This window comes from Branchiostoma floridae, chromosome 2 (genome assembly GCF_000003815.2).
Source record: "Branchiostoma floridae strain S238N-H82 chromosome 2, Bfl_VNyyK, whole genome shotgun sequence".
Taxonomy (NCBI): domain Eukaryota; kingdom Metazoa; phylum Chordata; class Leptocardii; order Amphioxiformes; family Branchiostomatidae; genus Branchiostoma; species Branchiostoma floridae.
The window spans coordinates 34,227,185-34,239,890 of NC_049980.1; the positions used below are offsets into that span (position 1 = coordinate 34,227,185).

General features: G+C 43.8%; 1 protein-coding gene across 1 annotated transcript; it reads left to right on the plus strand.

The window, feature by feature from the left end:
- The first annotated feature begins 1,743 nt into the window (after positions 1-1,743).
- Positions 1,744-12,600, plus strand: LOC118409452 (very long-chain acyl-CoA synthetase-like). The gene is made up of 12 exons (XM_035810486.1): positions 1,744-2,246; positions 2,763-2,941; positions 3,635-3,844; positions 4,681-4,842; positions 6,059-6,183; positions 6,728-6,922; positions 7,996-8,086; positions 8,573-8,771; positions 9,513-9,610; positions 9,800-9,875; positions 11,835-11,901; positions 12,248-12,600. The coding sequence occupies exons 1-12, from the start codon at positions 1,927-1,929 to the stop codon at positions 12,410-12,412; spliced, it is 1,887 nt and encodes a 628-aa protein (XP_035666379.1). The 5' UTR covers positions 1,744-1,926; the 3' UTR covers positions 12,413-12,600.
- The last annotated feature ends 106 nt before the right edge of the window (positions 12,601-12,706 follow it).

The following is a 12,706-nucleotide window of genomic DNA, read 5'->3' on the forward strand; positions in this document are numbered from 1 at the left end:
TTTTATTCGCCTTTTCATGGGCGTTCACTACAACGTTATTTGCCATAGGGAGAACATTATCAAATCAAGGAGGTTAAAAACCAATTTTTAACCACCTTGATCAAATGATTTTGATTAAATCAAATAAACATATGTAACGTTATATATTACTGACAATTTGACACCCACCCACTATAAGAAGTCTAAAAATACTTAATATTATAGCCATGAAATTCCAAATTATTTGGAATTGAAAAGTTGTTTTACTTGCAACGTTACAACGTTACAGTTATGTGTAGAAATATTCTCACTATCACAGTCATTTACTCTTAAATATGCTAGCTGTCTCCCATTCTGAAAACTCCGTTTTATCTTTATACAGCTGATAGTAATAAAAACTTACATTGTGATCGAAAGGAATTATTGACCATATTATGATATAATGCAAAACAAGACGGAAAAGTAGTAATGTTGACCATAATATAATATAATATAAACCGAACATTTCTGCGACTTCTAATCCTTAAACTGCAACTTCAGATGTATCGGATGGAGGAAGAGAGTCATGGCCATCCGTGCAACCAGCACGCCTGGATGATGATGATGATGATCAGATGTATCGCTAGAGGTCGCTTTCGTGCGGTCTTCTATATTGTTACATCTTTACCGTCGATCATGAGGTGTTAGCTCTTAACAGAACAGTTCTTTCCATTGCTATCTTCTCTCAGAGCGGAGATTTCTAACTTTGACTGAAACTGCAATCTGCTTGTACTCCATCTACGGTCCTCGGAGACGTACCGCAGTTGCAATTAGTATTTCACCAATTTGTTCCGCCGTGTCTTGCATATTTCCTAGTTATAGCTTTTGGATATTTCTCTGATTGGCAAAGTGCGGTGGAGTGTTTGCGTGTGTAACATAGCGCTCAACACCAGGGACAGGTTTGTGTGTGTGTGTGTGGATGGTGTTCAGCACCAAGGACAGGTTTGTTTGTAAGGCTATGAGTGTGTGAATGAATGGTGTTCAGCACCAAGGACAAGTGAATGATTTGATGCACTATTGCGTTGTTTTATGTGAAGGTTCAACTGTTTGCTTGATGGCTCCCAAACTCAGCATTGCTGCATGGGATGTCCTCTGGCTGTTGCAATTGCAAAAAGATGAAATAAAACAGAATAGGATAAATGAAATGAGACAAAATAAAATAAAATTAATAAAACTGCCAAACCCCATGTGATGCACATAACGGATTTGGGAACACTGACCAACAACGCGATGGTTCTCCGCTGAATAAACAATGGCCCGGGTGGAATGTGGACATCCATAATTGAGAAAAGCCTTCCGGAGCAACTGTTCAACTGATAACCGGGACCGCATGGTGGGCAGTCTGGTGTCCCGGTCACCTACTGTAGAGGGCCAAATTGTCGCGTGGATTTAATATAATGGTTCCAAAAACAAAACAAAAATTTTCAAATTGGATTTAATATAATGGTCTTCGAGAAGAGAAAACCGCCAACATTGAAATAAATCTCCGCAAATATTTGGCCTTTTTCGGTACCTAAACTTCCTTTCCATTGCGTTTATTTATTTATCTAACGTTAATCTTTAAAACATCTGGCAAGCGTTTGGAGCTATTTCGTTACTCTGTCAGTCTGTGCGTATTCAATGTTTCAAATTGTCGGAGTTTTGGGCTGTGAAGTTAAAATGCGCCTTTTGTGACCGGCTAGACTGACGCCCTTCATACCCAACATGTATAGTTGTGTGCAACAACTCAAGCGTCAAGGTTACCGCAGGACAAAGGTCAAGGGTCGAGGCCGTTTCGCGGGGTTTGCACAGAAGTTAGAAGTGAACTTTGCACCGTTCGCGCAGCCATGAGCGTTACTCCCCTCAGTAGAGAACCTACAGATTCTGACGAACGGGTTTGTTAGATTGTTTCACGGGGAGTTTGCGAAGATGTGGCCGGAGGGAGTGAACCCGAAGACGGTCCTGTACGGTACCGGGGCCGTGGGCGGGGCGGTAGCGGCTGCTGCCGGGATCTACAGCTACATGTACCCGTACGCTTTCCGGGACCGTCACCAGGTCAGACTGGAGCTCGCCATCATCGAGAAGTTCACCAACATCATCATGTCTGGCGGGACGGTGCTGAGTCAGTTCGCGGAGGCGGTGAGGAGGCACCCCGACAAGCCCTTCCTCCTGTTCGGTACCGAGGCCCACACGTACGGGGAGGTGGACGCCATGGCCAACAGGGTCGCCAACTTCTTCCACGGCATGGGGTGGGTATATATAAATGAGTTTGGGTATGGGAGGGAGGGTCAGTATGGTCTATCGGTCTGGTGTAGGATTTTACACGAGTCACCTAACAATTTTCGACCATCACTGTATTAAAATCGTACACAGCTGCAGAAAAGTTCTATGCTGTAATTGCAAAATAATGTAGTATCGAATTATATGCCAAAGTCATTCAAAAGTCAAAGATGTGAAAGAACAAAAATGAAGAATCTACTATTTTGCTGATTATTTAGTCATTTATCAACCTTCCTGCAGCCACTTGAATTTCATGGTAAAGGCACCTTAATTATTGACAAACTTTTTTATTCTATTTGCAAGCTTGGATCAGTTCTGGGTTTCCAGTGGATGTCATCCATATAAAGGAATCAACATAACTTACTAACTCCTAACTTACAAATGTATATTACTCCTGCAACTCCACCAGGTTCCAGAAGGGGGACACGGTGGCCCTGCTGATCTGTATAGCCTAACTGTTACTATAACAACTGCAATCCCACTAGGTTCCAGAAGGGGGACACGGTCGCGCTGCTGATCTACAACGAGCCTGCCTTCATCTGGACGTTCCTGGGTCTGGCGAGAGTCGGGGTGAAGATGGCGCTTCTCAACACCAACCTGCGGGGACAGGCCCTCATGCACTGCTTTAGGGTCGCTGGGGCAACAGGACTCATCGTGGGGCAAGGTACATACATCTATAACTAACATCTAACATCTACAACTAACATCTATAACAACACCAACCTGCGTGGGCAGGCTCTCATGCACTGCTTTAGGGTCGCAGGGACGAAAGGTCTCATCGTGGGGCAAGGTACGGCTAACTTCTACAGTAGAAGCCAGTTAATTGCACATCGGATTAACACACGCTTCTGTTAACTGCACGGAATCCCCAACTCCCAAAACAGTGCAGTCCAGCTAGATAACTTTGCATTATTGCACTTGCCGGATAATTGCACAAAATTCACTGGCAAATAGGCTGTGCAATTAAGTGGCTTCTACTGTATAACTAACATCTATAACTAAAGGTCAGAGACTTGTTAGACTGGCAGGTAGAACAGGTCAGAGGTGACAGAACTAGTGATTTACAGTGTATCATAGTCCAGGTCATGAAGGAGGCTATCATGGTACATAAAGATGTTGTTTTTGGTTTGTCTGTGTTTTCACTGTTAACATTATGTATTTTAAAAATGCTAATTATTCTGTGCATAAATATCATGTTAATCAAAACATTATTTGCATAATTATCGAATTACAATAAAAAAAGACATACGAGAGACTGTAGAGTCATGAGATCTTCAAACTCTTCTTCTGCAAGAAATTCAAACACATAACCATTTTCGTATAGTTTTCATATTACTTATTTTTGGCATTTGCTTAGGACAACCACTGCTCGACGCCACCTTGGAGCTCATGCCGGAACTGCAGGCGGAAGGTGCGACCATCTGGCTGCAGGGTTCTGCTCACCCCCCTGCCGGGCTGTCTGCCTGGGATGGACCGGTCCAGCGAGAATCCGACCAACCGCTGACGGTCCAGGTCACCATCACTCCCGCAGACACTCTGTGCTACATCTACACATCAGGAACCACTGGTTTGTATAGAATTTTCCTGTTGAAACAAGCATTAAACTTTGTCTTAAGGTTGACCACCTGTCCACATAGACCAGGTATTATTAGTTCCCTGTCTGGCCTTCTTGGGCAGGTTTTACTGTACCTACTAGAGATGGGTCAATCGAGGATGACTTTAAACAGGATAAGATTTGAAGCAAAGACTTATCCATCTAACACAGGAGCTCAGTAAACAGAGAGGTGTGGATTACAATCATTTAAGTGTTTGCTTTGTCGTGGTGTTGTTAGCAATTGCCACACAGCTGTTTCTCTCCTAGGTCTGTTTACCTTAAGCTTTGGTCACAATTCAATCAAATGCCGGTCGAATTTGTTGATCAGCAGGAGCTTGCCTAATTTCAAAATGGCCTAAGTGTTGACTGTATTTTTTGTTGAAAATCTTATCACAAATTGGGCTGGGTGTTCACTTCGGAAAGTTTAGGTCATTGTCTTTTATGCAATTTTGGTGCATAGCTGACATCACGCAGATTGGTTTGAATCCCAACGGACGAGCTGCTAGAAATTGTTCAAAGCCCAAGTAGTCATCAGAACTATTTGGCCGTACTTTGGCTGAAAATACCCTTATGCCAGTTCTCAGTTGTGACGGGGACAGGTGTCACTGCTGCAGAGCAAACATACTGTATGCCATGAGAGACAAAAAATTAGCTGGGTATTACGTCTCTGTTTGTGGACACAGAGCTTTGTTATCCAGTGATTTACCTGATCTAAGGAGCTACACTACAAAGTACAATGTTTTATTTTCTGTTTTTTTTTTTTTTCTGAGCAAGCCTCTTTACTGAGTCAAACTGTTGACTGCACACAGGTCTCCCCAAAGCGGCGATAATTCCGCACACAAAGTTCATCATCGGAGGTAACAGTCTCCTCCTGATCCAGGGCTTCACCTCGGAGGACGTCCTGTACGTCACCCTGCCGCTGTACCACTCCAGCGGGCTCATGCTGGGCATCGGGACAACCATTAGCAAAGGTACATGTAGTTTCTAGAACATGTATGTGATTATATACTGCTGCTGGGATCCCTGACACTGCTGCTGGGATCCCTAACAAAGTACCCTGGGAAAATGCAGACTCCTTCGAGGCGCGCAAGGCCTAGTTTGACGATCCCCACCACACGCACGCACGGAACACCCACTGCCCAACACCTGCCGGCCCCACAAAAAGCTGGCCTCAACTATCGCTTTGCCTCTCGAGAAGCAAGCGATAGTTGGGGGCCAGCGTAAGTTGGGCCAGCTGGTAGTGAGGCGGGTGTATGGAGGTGGGAGGGTGCCCATTAGGCAGGGGATCGGTAACTCTTCTTTACGAAGCTTCTTCGAGCTGGTTTCCCAGGGTACTGACCAAGGCGTAGGCAGCAGCCGGCTAGTCTTCACACCTCGCTGTTCATCAGTAACTATAAAATTTGGGATAACATGTACCACTCCAGCCGGCTCATTCTGGGGGTAGGGACAACCATAAGAAAAGGTTCACACTTGCCCAATTACTGTAGTATAAAATGCTTTTAAGTTTGCAGGGATTTAATTTCGTGTTAGCGGGAAAGTGGAGTGTTCGTGTTGTTTTTAAGTTTACGGTAGCACCATGCACTGTAGTCTCTTACTGCAATAGAAAAATGTTCGTGGTGGTTTTAAGTTCGCAGTTAGACTGTTATTTTTAATGAGTATGAATATGTATGTATGTATGTAAGACTGCTTTGTGAAAACTGCCACAAACATTTCTGCATTTACAGTACTGTTAAATTTGGGATGACATGCGCCAAACAGCAATTACTCAAGCAACTGGATGTGATTTGGGAAACTGTCTGACCAGGGCTCTAGCCAGGTCGAAATTTATTTCCGTCAGCCAATTCCCATTGTCGCGAAAACACTATTCTAGGAGCTAGAAAGACTGAACTGAGACCTTGAAAAACATGTTTTTAATGAGATAATCGTATGCAAAAGGTCGCTGATACACTTCGTCAACAATGATAACAATAGCAAAACAAACAGTATGTGGCCTTTGAAGGCGTCCCCAAGCCACCTGTAGCTTCCACCAAGGATTTTTGTCCGTCCAGGTTATCTTTAACACCGTTGGGATAACACAAACGAGTGTTCACCTTGCAGTTGGTAGGTTGTCAGTTCAATGCCTGGCTCATAGTCGTACCAAGTCGTCCTTAAATTTTAACTTTTGTTGTTGTTCCATGTATGTTGCAGGTGCAACGGTAGCGCTCAGGAGAAAATTTTCTGCCCACCATTTCTGGGAGGACTGCAGGCATTACAACGCCACTGTGATTATCTACATTGGAGAGCTGCTGCGCTACTTATGTACTCTGCCTGAGGTAGGGCTGAGATGTGTGATTTGTGTATATTGCTGCTTTTTTGATGTCATTCTTGCTTTGTTCTAGACTTTGAAGTCTCTTGTCTCTTGTTCAAGAATATCATTCTATAACATGCTCAATCAATGTTGAACAGCTGCTGTAACTTTCAACACAAAAAAGTGGGCAATGTCAACCCAAATTTTTGTGCTTGCCGCAAACATGCGAATTGCCTTTTATGACTTATGAATTATTCCAACACGTGTGTTAATAGGTACAATGGAAGGATTCTTTAATCTCCTCTTGCTTTGTCTTAAAATGCATCTTTTCCCGGCACTTATACTTCCTATTCACTTATGCATATGAAACTTGGACTCAGAAAAAGTCTGATGAGATTCTCCTGTTAGCTTTTGAAATGAGATGCCTAAGGGCGATTCTCAGTGTTACTCCAGAGAGCCTGCTATGGAGGCTAAGTCTTGCCAAGAATGAGCAAGGAACATCTATGATATGTTTTCTTGATGGCATGTTAGTTGAGTCATCCTGCTGACAGTAATAATCTCTCCCGCAGCGCCCAGACGATAAGGACCACAAAGTCCGCCTGGCGTTCGGGAACGGTCTCCGTCCGGACATCTGGAAGCAGTTCCAGGACCGGTTCGGGATTCCGCGGATCGGAGAGTTCTACGCCATGACGGAGGGAAACGTCGGACTGACGAACATTTCTAACAAGGTCGGAGCAGTGGGGGTGTACTCGCCTATGTACAGGGTAAGTGTTCAGTTCAGTTCAGTTGAGTTCATCCTCGTACGAGGTGCCACAAATAATGTCGCTCTAGGCATCTCTATCTAGCTATAGGTTGCGGTCCTTTAGTCCATTACTTCTTCCTCCAAGGAAGTGTCACTGATATACTTTATATTTGGCCTCCTTTGGTCCGATGCCCTGGTGTGCGATGGTACAAATCCTTCTGTCTGGAGTTGGTGATTCACTACAAATCACCTGAATCTGTACTTTATATTTGGCCTCCTATGGTCTGATGCCCTGGTGTACGATGGTACAAATCCTTCCGTCTGGAGTTGGTGATTCACTACAAATCACCCGAATGGAGGCCTGGTGAAGTGCCGTTTCGTATCAGCCACACAATACGGTGATACATCATTCACCCAGACGGGATACCTAATATATAGCTAGCGTACCCTATCTTGTATCAGCCAACAACATACTGTAAATGCAGAAATGTTCACGGTGGATTAATGTTCGTGGTCACTTAAAACCACCGCGAACATTTTTCTATTATGGTATTAGACTGCAGTCTATGGTGTTACCGCGAACTTAAATCCACCGCGAAAAGTCCCTTTACCCGCTACCGCAAAATTAAATCCCCGCAAATACATACTTAAATACATTTACAGTACCTACCTGCCTACCTTTGGTGGGTATTGATCAAGGTAAAATCCTAATATTAATCTAACATCAGCCCTACAGCTGTATACGAGAATGACAGTCTCTGCTACATAGAGCACATCTGTCTCACCTGCAAACTACTACTCTCCAAGCAGAGGTTAGGCTCTGGCCTCTTTTTTAACGTTTTTTAGTCGTGTTTATCGGGCTTTCTATTTTGTCATTTTTCTTGAAGTACGCCAGCCAATTAGTTAAGTTTTGACACAGGAAGATAAAATAAAAAATGGAAAGCCCTATATGTATATAAAAGCAACTAAAAAAACGTAAAAAAAACAACAGCCGGAGCCTAACCTCTGCTTGGAGAGTACAAACTACCACATAGATGATGTAACGTAGGATCATGACCTTCAGATTTGCCGCTGACTGATGTTCTTTAACCCCAGAAATACCGGCCGTCGTCTGTGATCGAGTGTGACATTGACACAGGCGAGCCAATCAGAGGGAAGGACGGATGGTGCAAGGAGGTCAAAATAGGTCAGTTTTTATTCTAATGCAGAGGTCAGTGGTCTGGCCCTGAAAAAAAAATGTTGGCTTTCCGGTTACCCAATCGACCCAAGCTAAAATCTGCGGACCCTAGCTCACTCAAGAAAACAAAACTGCAATGCAAAGTGGCACGAGTTGAGAAAATTTTGTTGTCTCCATAGAAAAAGGTTGCAACAACATGAGACTTTGAGAGCAACTCTTAAGTCCAAATCTGGTTCTAAGTATATGAATTTTTGACAACGGCACTCGTGGCGCATGTGAAGTGCATTCAAATTAATCAATGGAAGCCAGTTTGATAACAGTAGAAGCCCATGTGATAACCTTTGAGTAATTACCTGGTCCAGAAAACCTGTACCTAACATTATCATGGCCCAGGTATAAAATAAGTTCAGAGACATTTCAGATTTAATATCAACACTCATAATTCCACTGGATGCATCAAAGATTATCCCAACAAAATCAATGACCCTTTTCCAGGTCAGCCCGGCCTCCTGGTGGGCCCCACGGACCCGGCCGTGCCCTACATCGGCTACCTGGGGAAACCAGAGCTCACTCAGAGGAAGATCTTACGGGACGTCTTCCGGGAAGGGGACGCCTACTTCAGCACGGGGGACCTGATGGTGTTCGACAAGGAGTACTTCATCTACTTCGTGGATCGGGTGGGAGACACATTCAGGTAGGGATGTCTGCTGTACTTACTTAGTACTTAGGTCCTCCTGTGCCGTGAGGCACATTAGGCAGCAAGTAGTTTCCATCGTCCTCTGTCAGACGCAGCCTGCTCTGCCATTCCCCATGTGATGCTGACTCCCCTCAGGTCCTCATTGAATGTCCTCCTCCATGTGTTTTTTGGTCTTCCTCTCTCTCGTTTACCACCTGGAGGAATCCAAGTCTTGGCTGCTTTGGAATACCTATGGTTCGGTAGGCACAGGATGTGCCCTGCCAGCTGCATCCTCTTCCCTGTGATGATCTTGCTTAAGGGTTGGGAGTTGGCCCTCCTGAGGATTTCCTCGTTGGTGATGCACTGCTGTACTGTGGGTCTAATCTTATATCAGGTAGGGGAGATCAGATGGCAATATGGTCGTCCAATGACAATACTTACCAGTAGTTTTACACCTTTCAGTACAAATTTGTGCTTCATTAGGCAGCATGTGTAGATGATTGGACTGCTAAGGTGGTATACATAAAAAGAGTCTGAGATGATTATTCAACTTAGTGAAAATTGAAACGTGCCTGGTCTTCAACTGTCAGCAATGGTTATAGCCTTGCAGCAACTCATGGGTCCATGAGTGTTAGTCCTTTGTGACTGATGCCACGTGTCCGCAAGGTTACACGATGAATGGAAGACAGTAGGACAGTCAAAAATCTTATTTTTTTTACTTTGAATTTATTTTGTGTTTCATGTGTTTTTTTCTTACAGATGGAAAGGTGAGAATGTAGCGACCACTGAAGTTGCCCAGGTTCTCAGTAAGATGGAAGGGGTGCAGGAAGTCAATGTGTACGGGGTCAAGGTGCCAGGTCAGGAAACTTTTCTAAAATTACATTCTTTTGTTAAATTGTGGATACATATGCCTGATGAAAGATAACAGATTTATTTGAAATGTCTGGCCCTTTCAAAAATCCAGTTGCTTTCTGACTGCTTGGTTGTGTTAAAAAAAAATGCAAATAACTTTCATGTTATTCTGAGAGTTTTTCGTGTGTTTTCAGGTCAGGATGGTCGGGCAGGCATGGCCTCCATCATCCCCCTCCCGGGGCAGCAGCCGGACTTCCGGCGCTGGTACAGGTACGTCAGCATTAGGGCTGGGTACCGGTGTGACAGCGATTTCGCCCCCCCCGTGATCTCGCCCCCCCCGGGGGCGAAATCACTAGCGATCTCGCCCCCCCGGGGCGAAATCACTAGCGATCTCGCCCTCCCCGGTTAGTGATCTCACCCCCCTACCTCGCCCCCCTTTAGCGGTTTCGCCCCCCCCCAAAAAAAACGGGTTTACATGACATTTTAGAAGTTGATTGGTATAAATCACAAAATGCAGTTTCAGAATGATATAAGTACACGAGTTTGATACATAACTCCATTCATAGTATCAATATTAACGTAATTACATGGTGATAAGATAGTTGAACTTGTTTCAGACAAGGAGGGTTGGGTCCCTTGTATTCCCATTATTGCATATACCTGAGTCTTGACATAAGATGTATTTCATTGTATTCACCTGTCCTCAAGCAGCCTATATATCTCCAATATGAAGTCTCTAGCATGAAGTGACCACAAAAGAACTATGTAATTTCTTTATTAATTATGCAAATATTAGGTATTAATTAGAATAACGCACATTTTGGTATATGCACCTGGCCAAGGGATATCTTCACCTCCAACATGACTGTTTTTCTAGTATTTAGGAACTGATGCATTTACCCGTGTTTCTTAAGACTGGTACTTTACCAGTGTTTGTTTAGCATTTAGCAACAGCTCTATCAACTTGCGCGTAGATAGTGTTTATAATAAGAAACTATTATTCACGTGTGTTTTTGTTAGTGCTTTGGAAATGTTTCCAGCACAAGAAAGAAAACACTGTGACAAATTGAAAACATATACCTGACGTGTACCATAGACGGTGTTGATTTATACGTTCGCAGTAGCACTGTTTTTATGCCATCTCAGCTGCAAAAATTGTCTTTTTCATTTCAATGTCATGTTTGCACCGAACGATATGGTATCGACTTTCGAGGTATGACATCTTACGGTACAGTAATAAGGTGTCATATAGGTACCAGGTAACACACCATATACGTTACTCCCCAGGTGCAGTATAGTACCAGGTAGCGCACCTGTAATATGTAGTTACCAGCTGCTCTTGGGGGGGGGGCGAAAACGCTAAAGGGGGGCGAAAACGCTAGTGATCTCGCCCCCCGGGGGGGCGAGATCGCTGGGGGGGCGAGATCGCTGTCACACCGGTACACTGTACCGTTTTTTCTCATTGGACCGGTCCAGAAAAACCGGACCTGAAAAAATTAGGTGGACCGGATGTTGGACTGATTAGGAAATTAACAGATTATTTGATCAGGCTTTCACACGTTTTGGCACTTGCAAGTGGAAGAAAATAAGAAGTTTGAAGTAGAGTAGAGTTTACAGTCATTTCTACCAAGTTTTACAGTCAATCGTACAGAGGCAGTTAGCGTTGTAGGATTTTAAAACATGTACACCAGTGTGAGTCTAATACTCCACCAAACAGATTTCTTTGTAGTGAAATGGACCATTGGTATGAGTCATACTGAAGCAGGTCCAAGTTCAGGTCCGGACCTGGACCTGATCCTCTGGACCTGAACCGGGACCTGAATTTTCTGTACCGGTACCCACCCCTAGTCTGCACATATCATGGTTCTGAACATTTACATACAATATACATTGCTTAATCAATAGCCGAGTGGCTCGGCTAGAAAACTTGAGATCAAGAGGTCCCGGGTTCGATACCTAGCTAGAAGGTGTGTTCTTGGGAAAAGTGCACTATAACTACTCCAGGACTTAAGTAACTCTATTCAGATAGAATTGGTAACTTACTTGAATTCCTTATCATACCTGTATCCCACAAAATATTATATGTGCCAATTTCACATGAAATAAGGCACTATAATTGCTTTGTAGAATGGTAAAATGGCTGAACTTATCAGGCCTTTTTACTACAACAATATTATTGCACATTTTCAGAAATCTAAGACATCTTAACCTTACATATATCTTGTACAGGTACATCACAGAGAAACTCCCGACCTACGCACAGCCGCTCTTCCTCCGGCTCACACAGGAGATACAGGTTTGTTTGTTTGTTTGTCTGAACCTTTGTTTAGTCATGAAAGCTCTAATCGGCCTGCAGGTCGCTTTTCATTGAGGTCATGAGGGAAGAGGCAAGGGTCAGACAACGTATATAACAGAGATACTGTGTCTTGTCACGTGATGATGTCCATCAAACGTCACGTGACAAAGAAACTCCAAGATGAGACCTCCGGGTTGACAAAGAGACAGAGTTCGTCTCGAAAGCTTCCCCAAGCTAATTGAACTTTAGTTGTGTGTATGCGTTTAAATCTTTGTCAAAAACAAAGATACAGTTTGTATCGTTTAAAGTCCTAATGAGTCTTACAAGTCCGTATGCACAATCACAGGTGACAGGAACCTTCAAGCACCAGAAGGCGGCTCTCGTAAAGGAAGGGTTCGACCCCAGGAGGGTCGCGGATCCGCTGTTCGTGATCGACAACGGCAGGAAAACCTACGTTCCGCTAGACGACACAGTCTACAGGAGGATTGTGGTTGGGCACGCCCGTCTGTAGTTAGATTTTGATAAGTACTCTGAAGACGATTCTGATAGAATTCTGTTAATGTTCTGGTTTACTGTATCCTGTAGCTTCTAGTAGATTCTAACAAGAATCCAATTCAACTTCAGAGAAGACTGTGTCTCCAGGAATCTACATGTAACTACAGAAGGGAGGGCTTTCATACCTCACACATTTGTACATACTATACTGGATACAGCTACAGCCACTGCTTTTTTTTTCTAATCAAGGGCTAATAGTGCAAAAAAATCTGTTTATTTTCATATTGTTTTTCTGATTGCTTCTTTATGT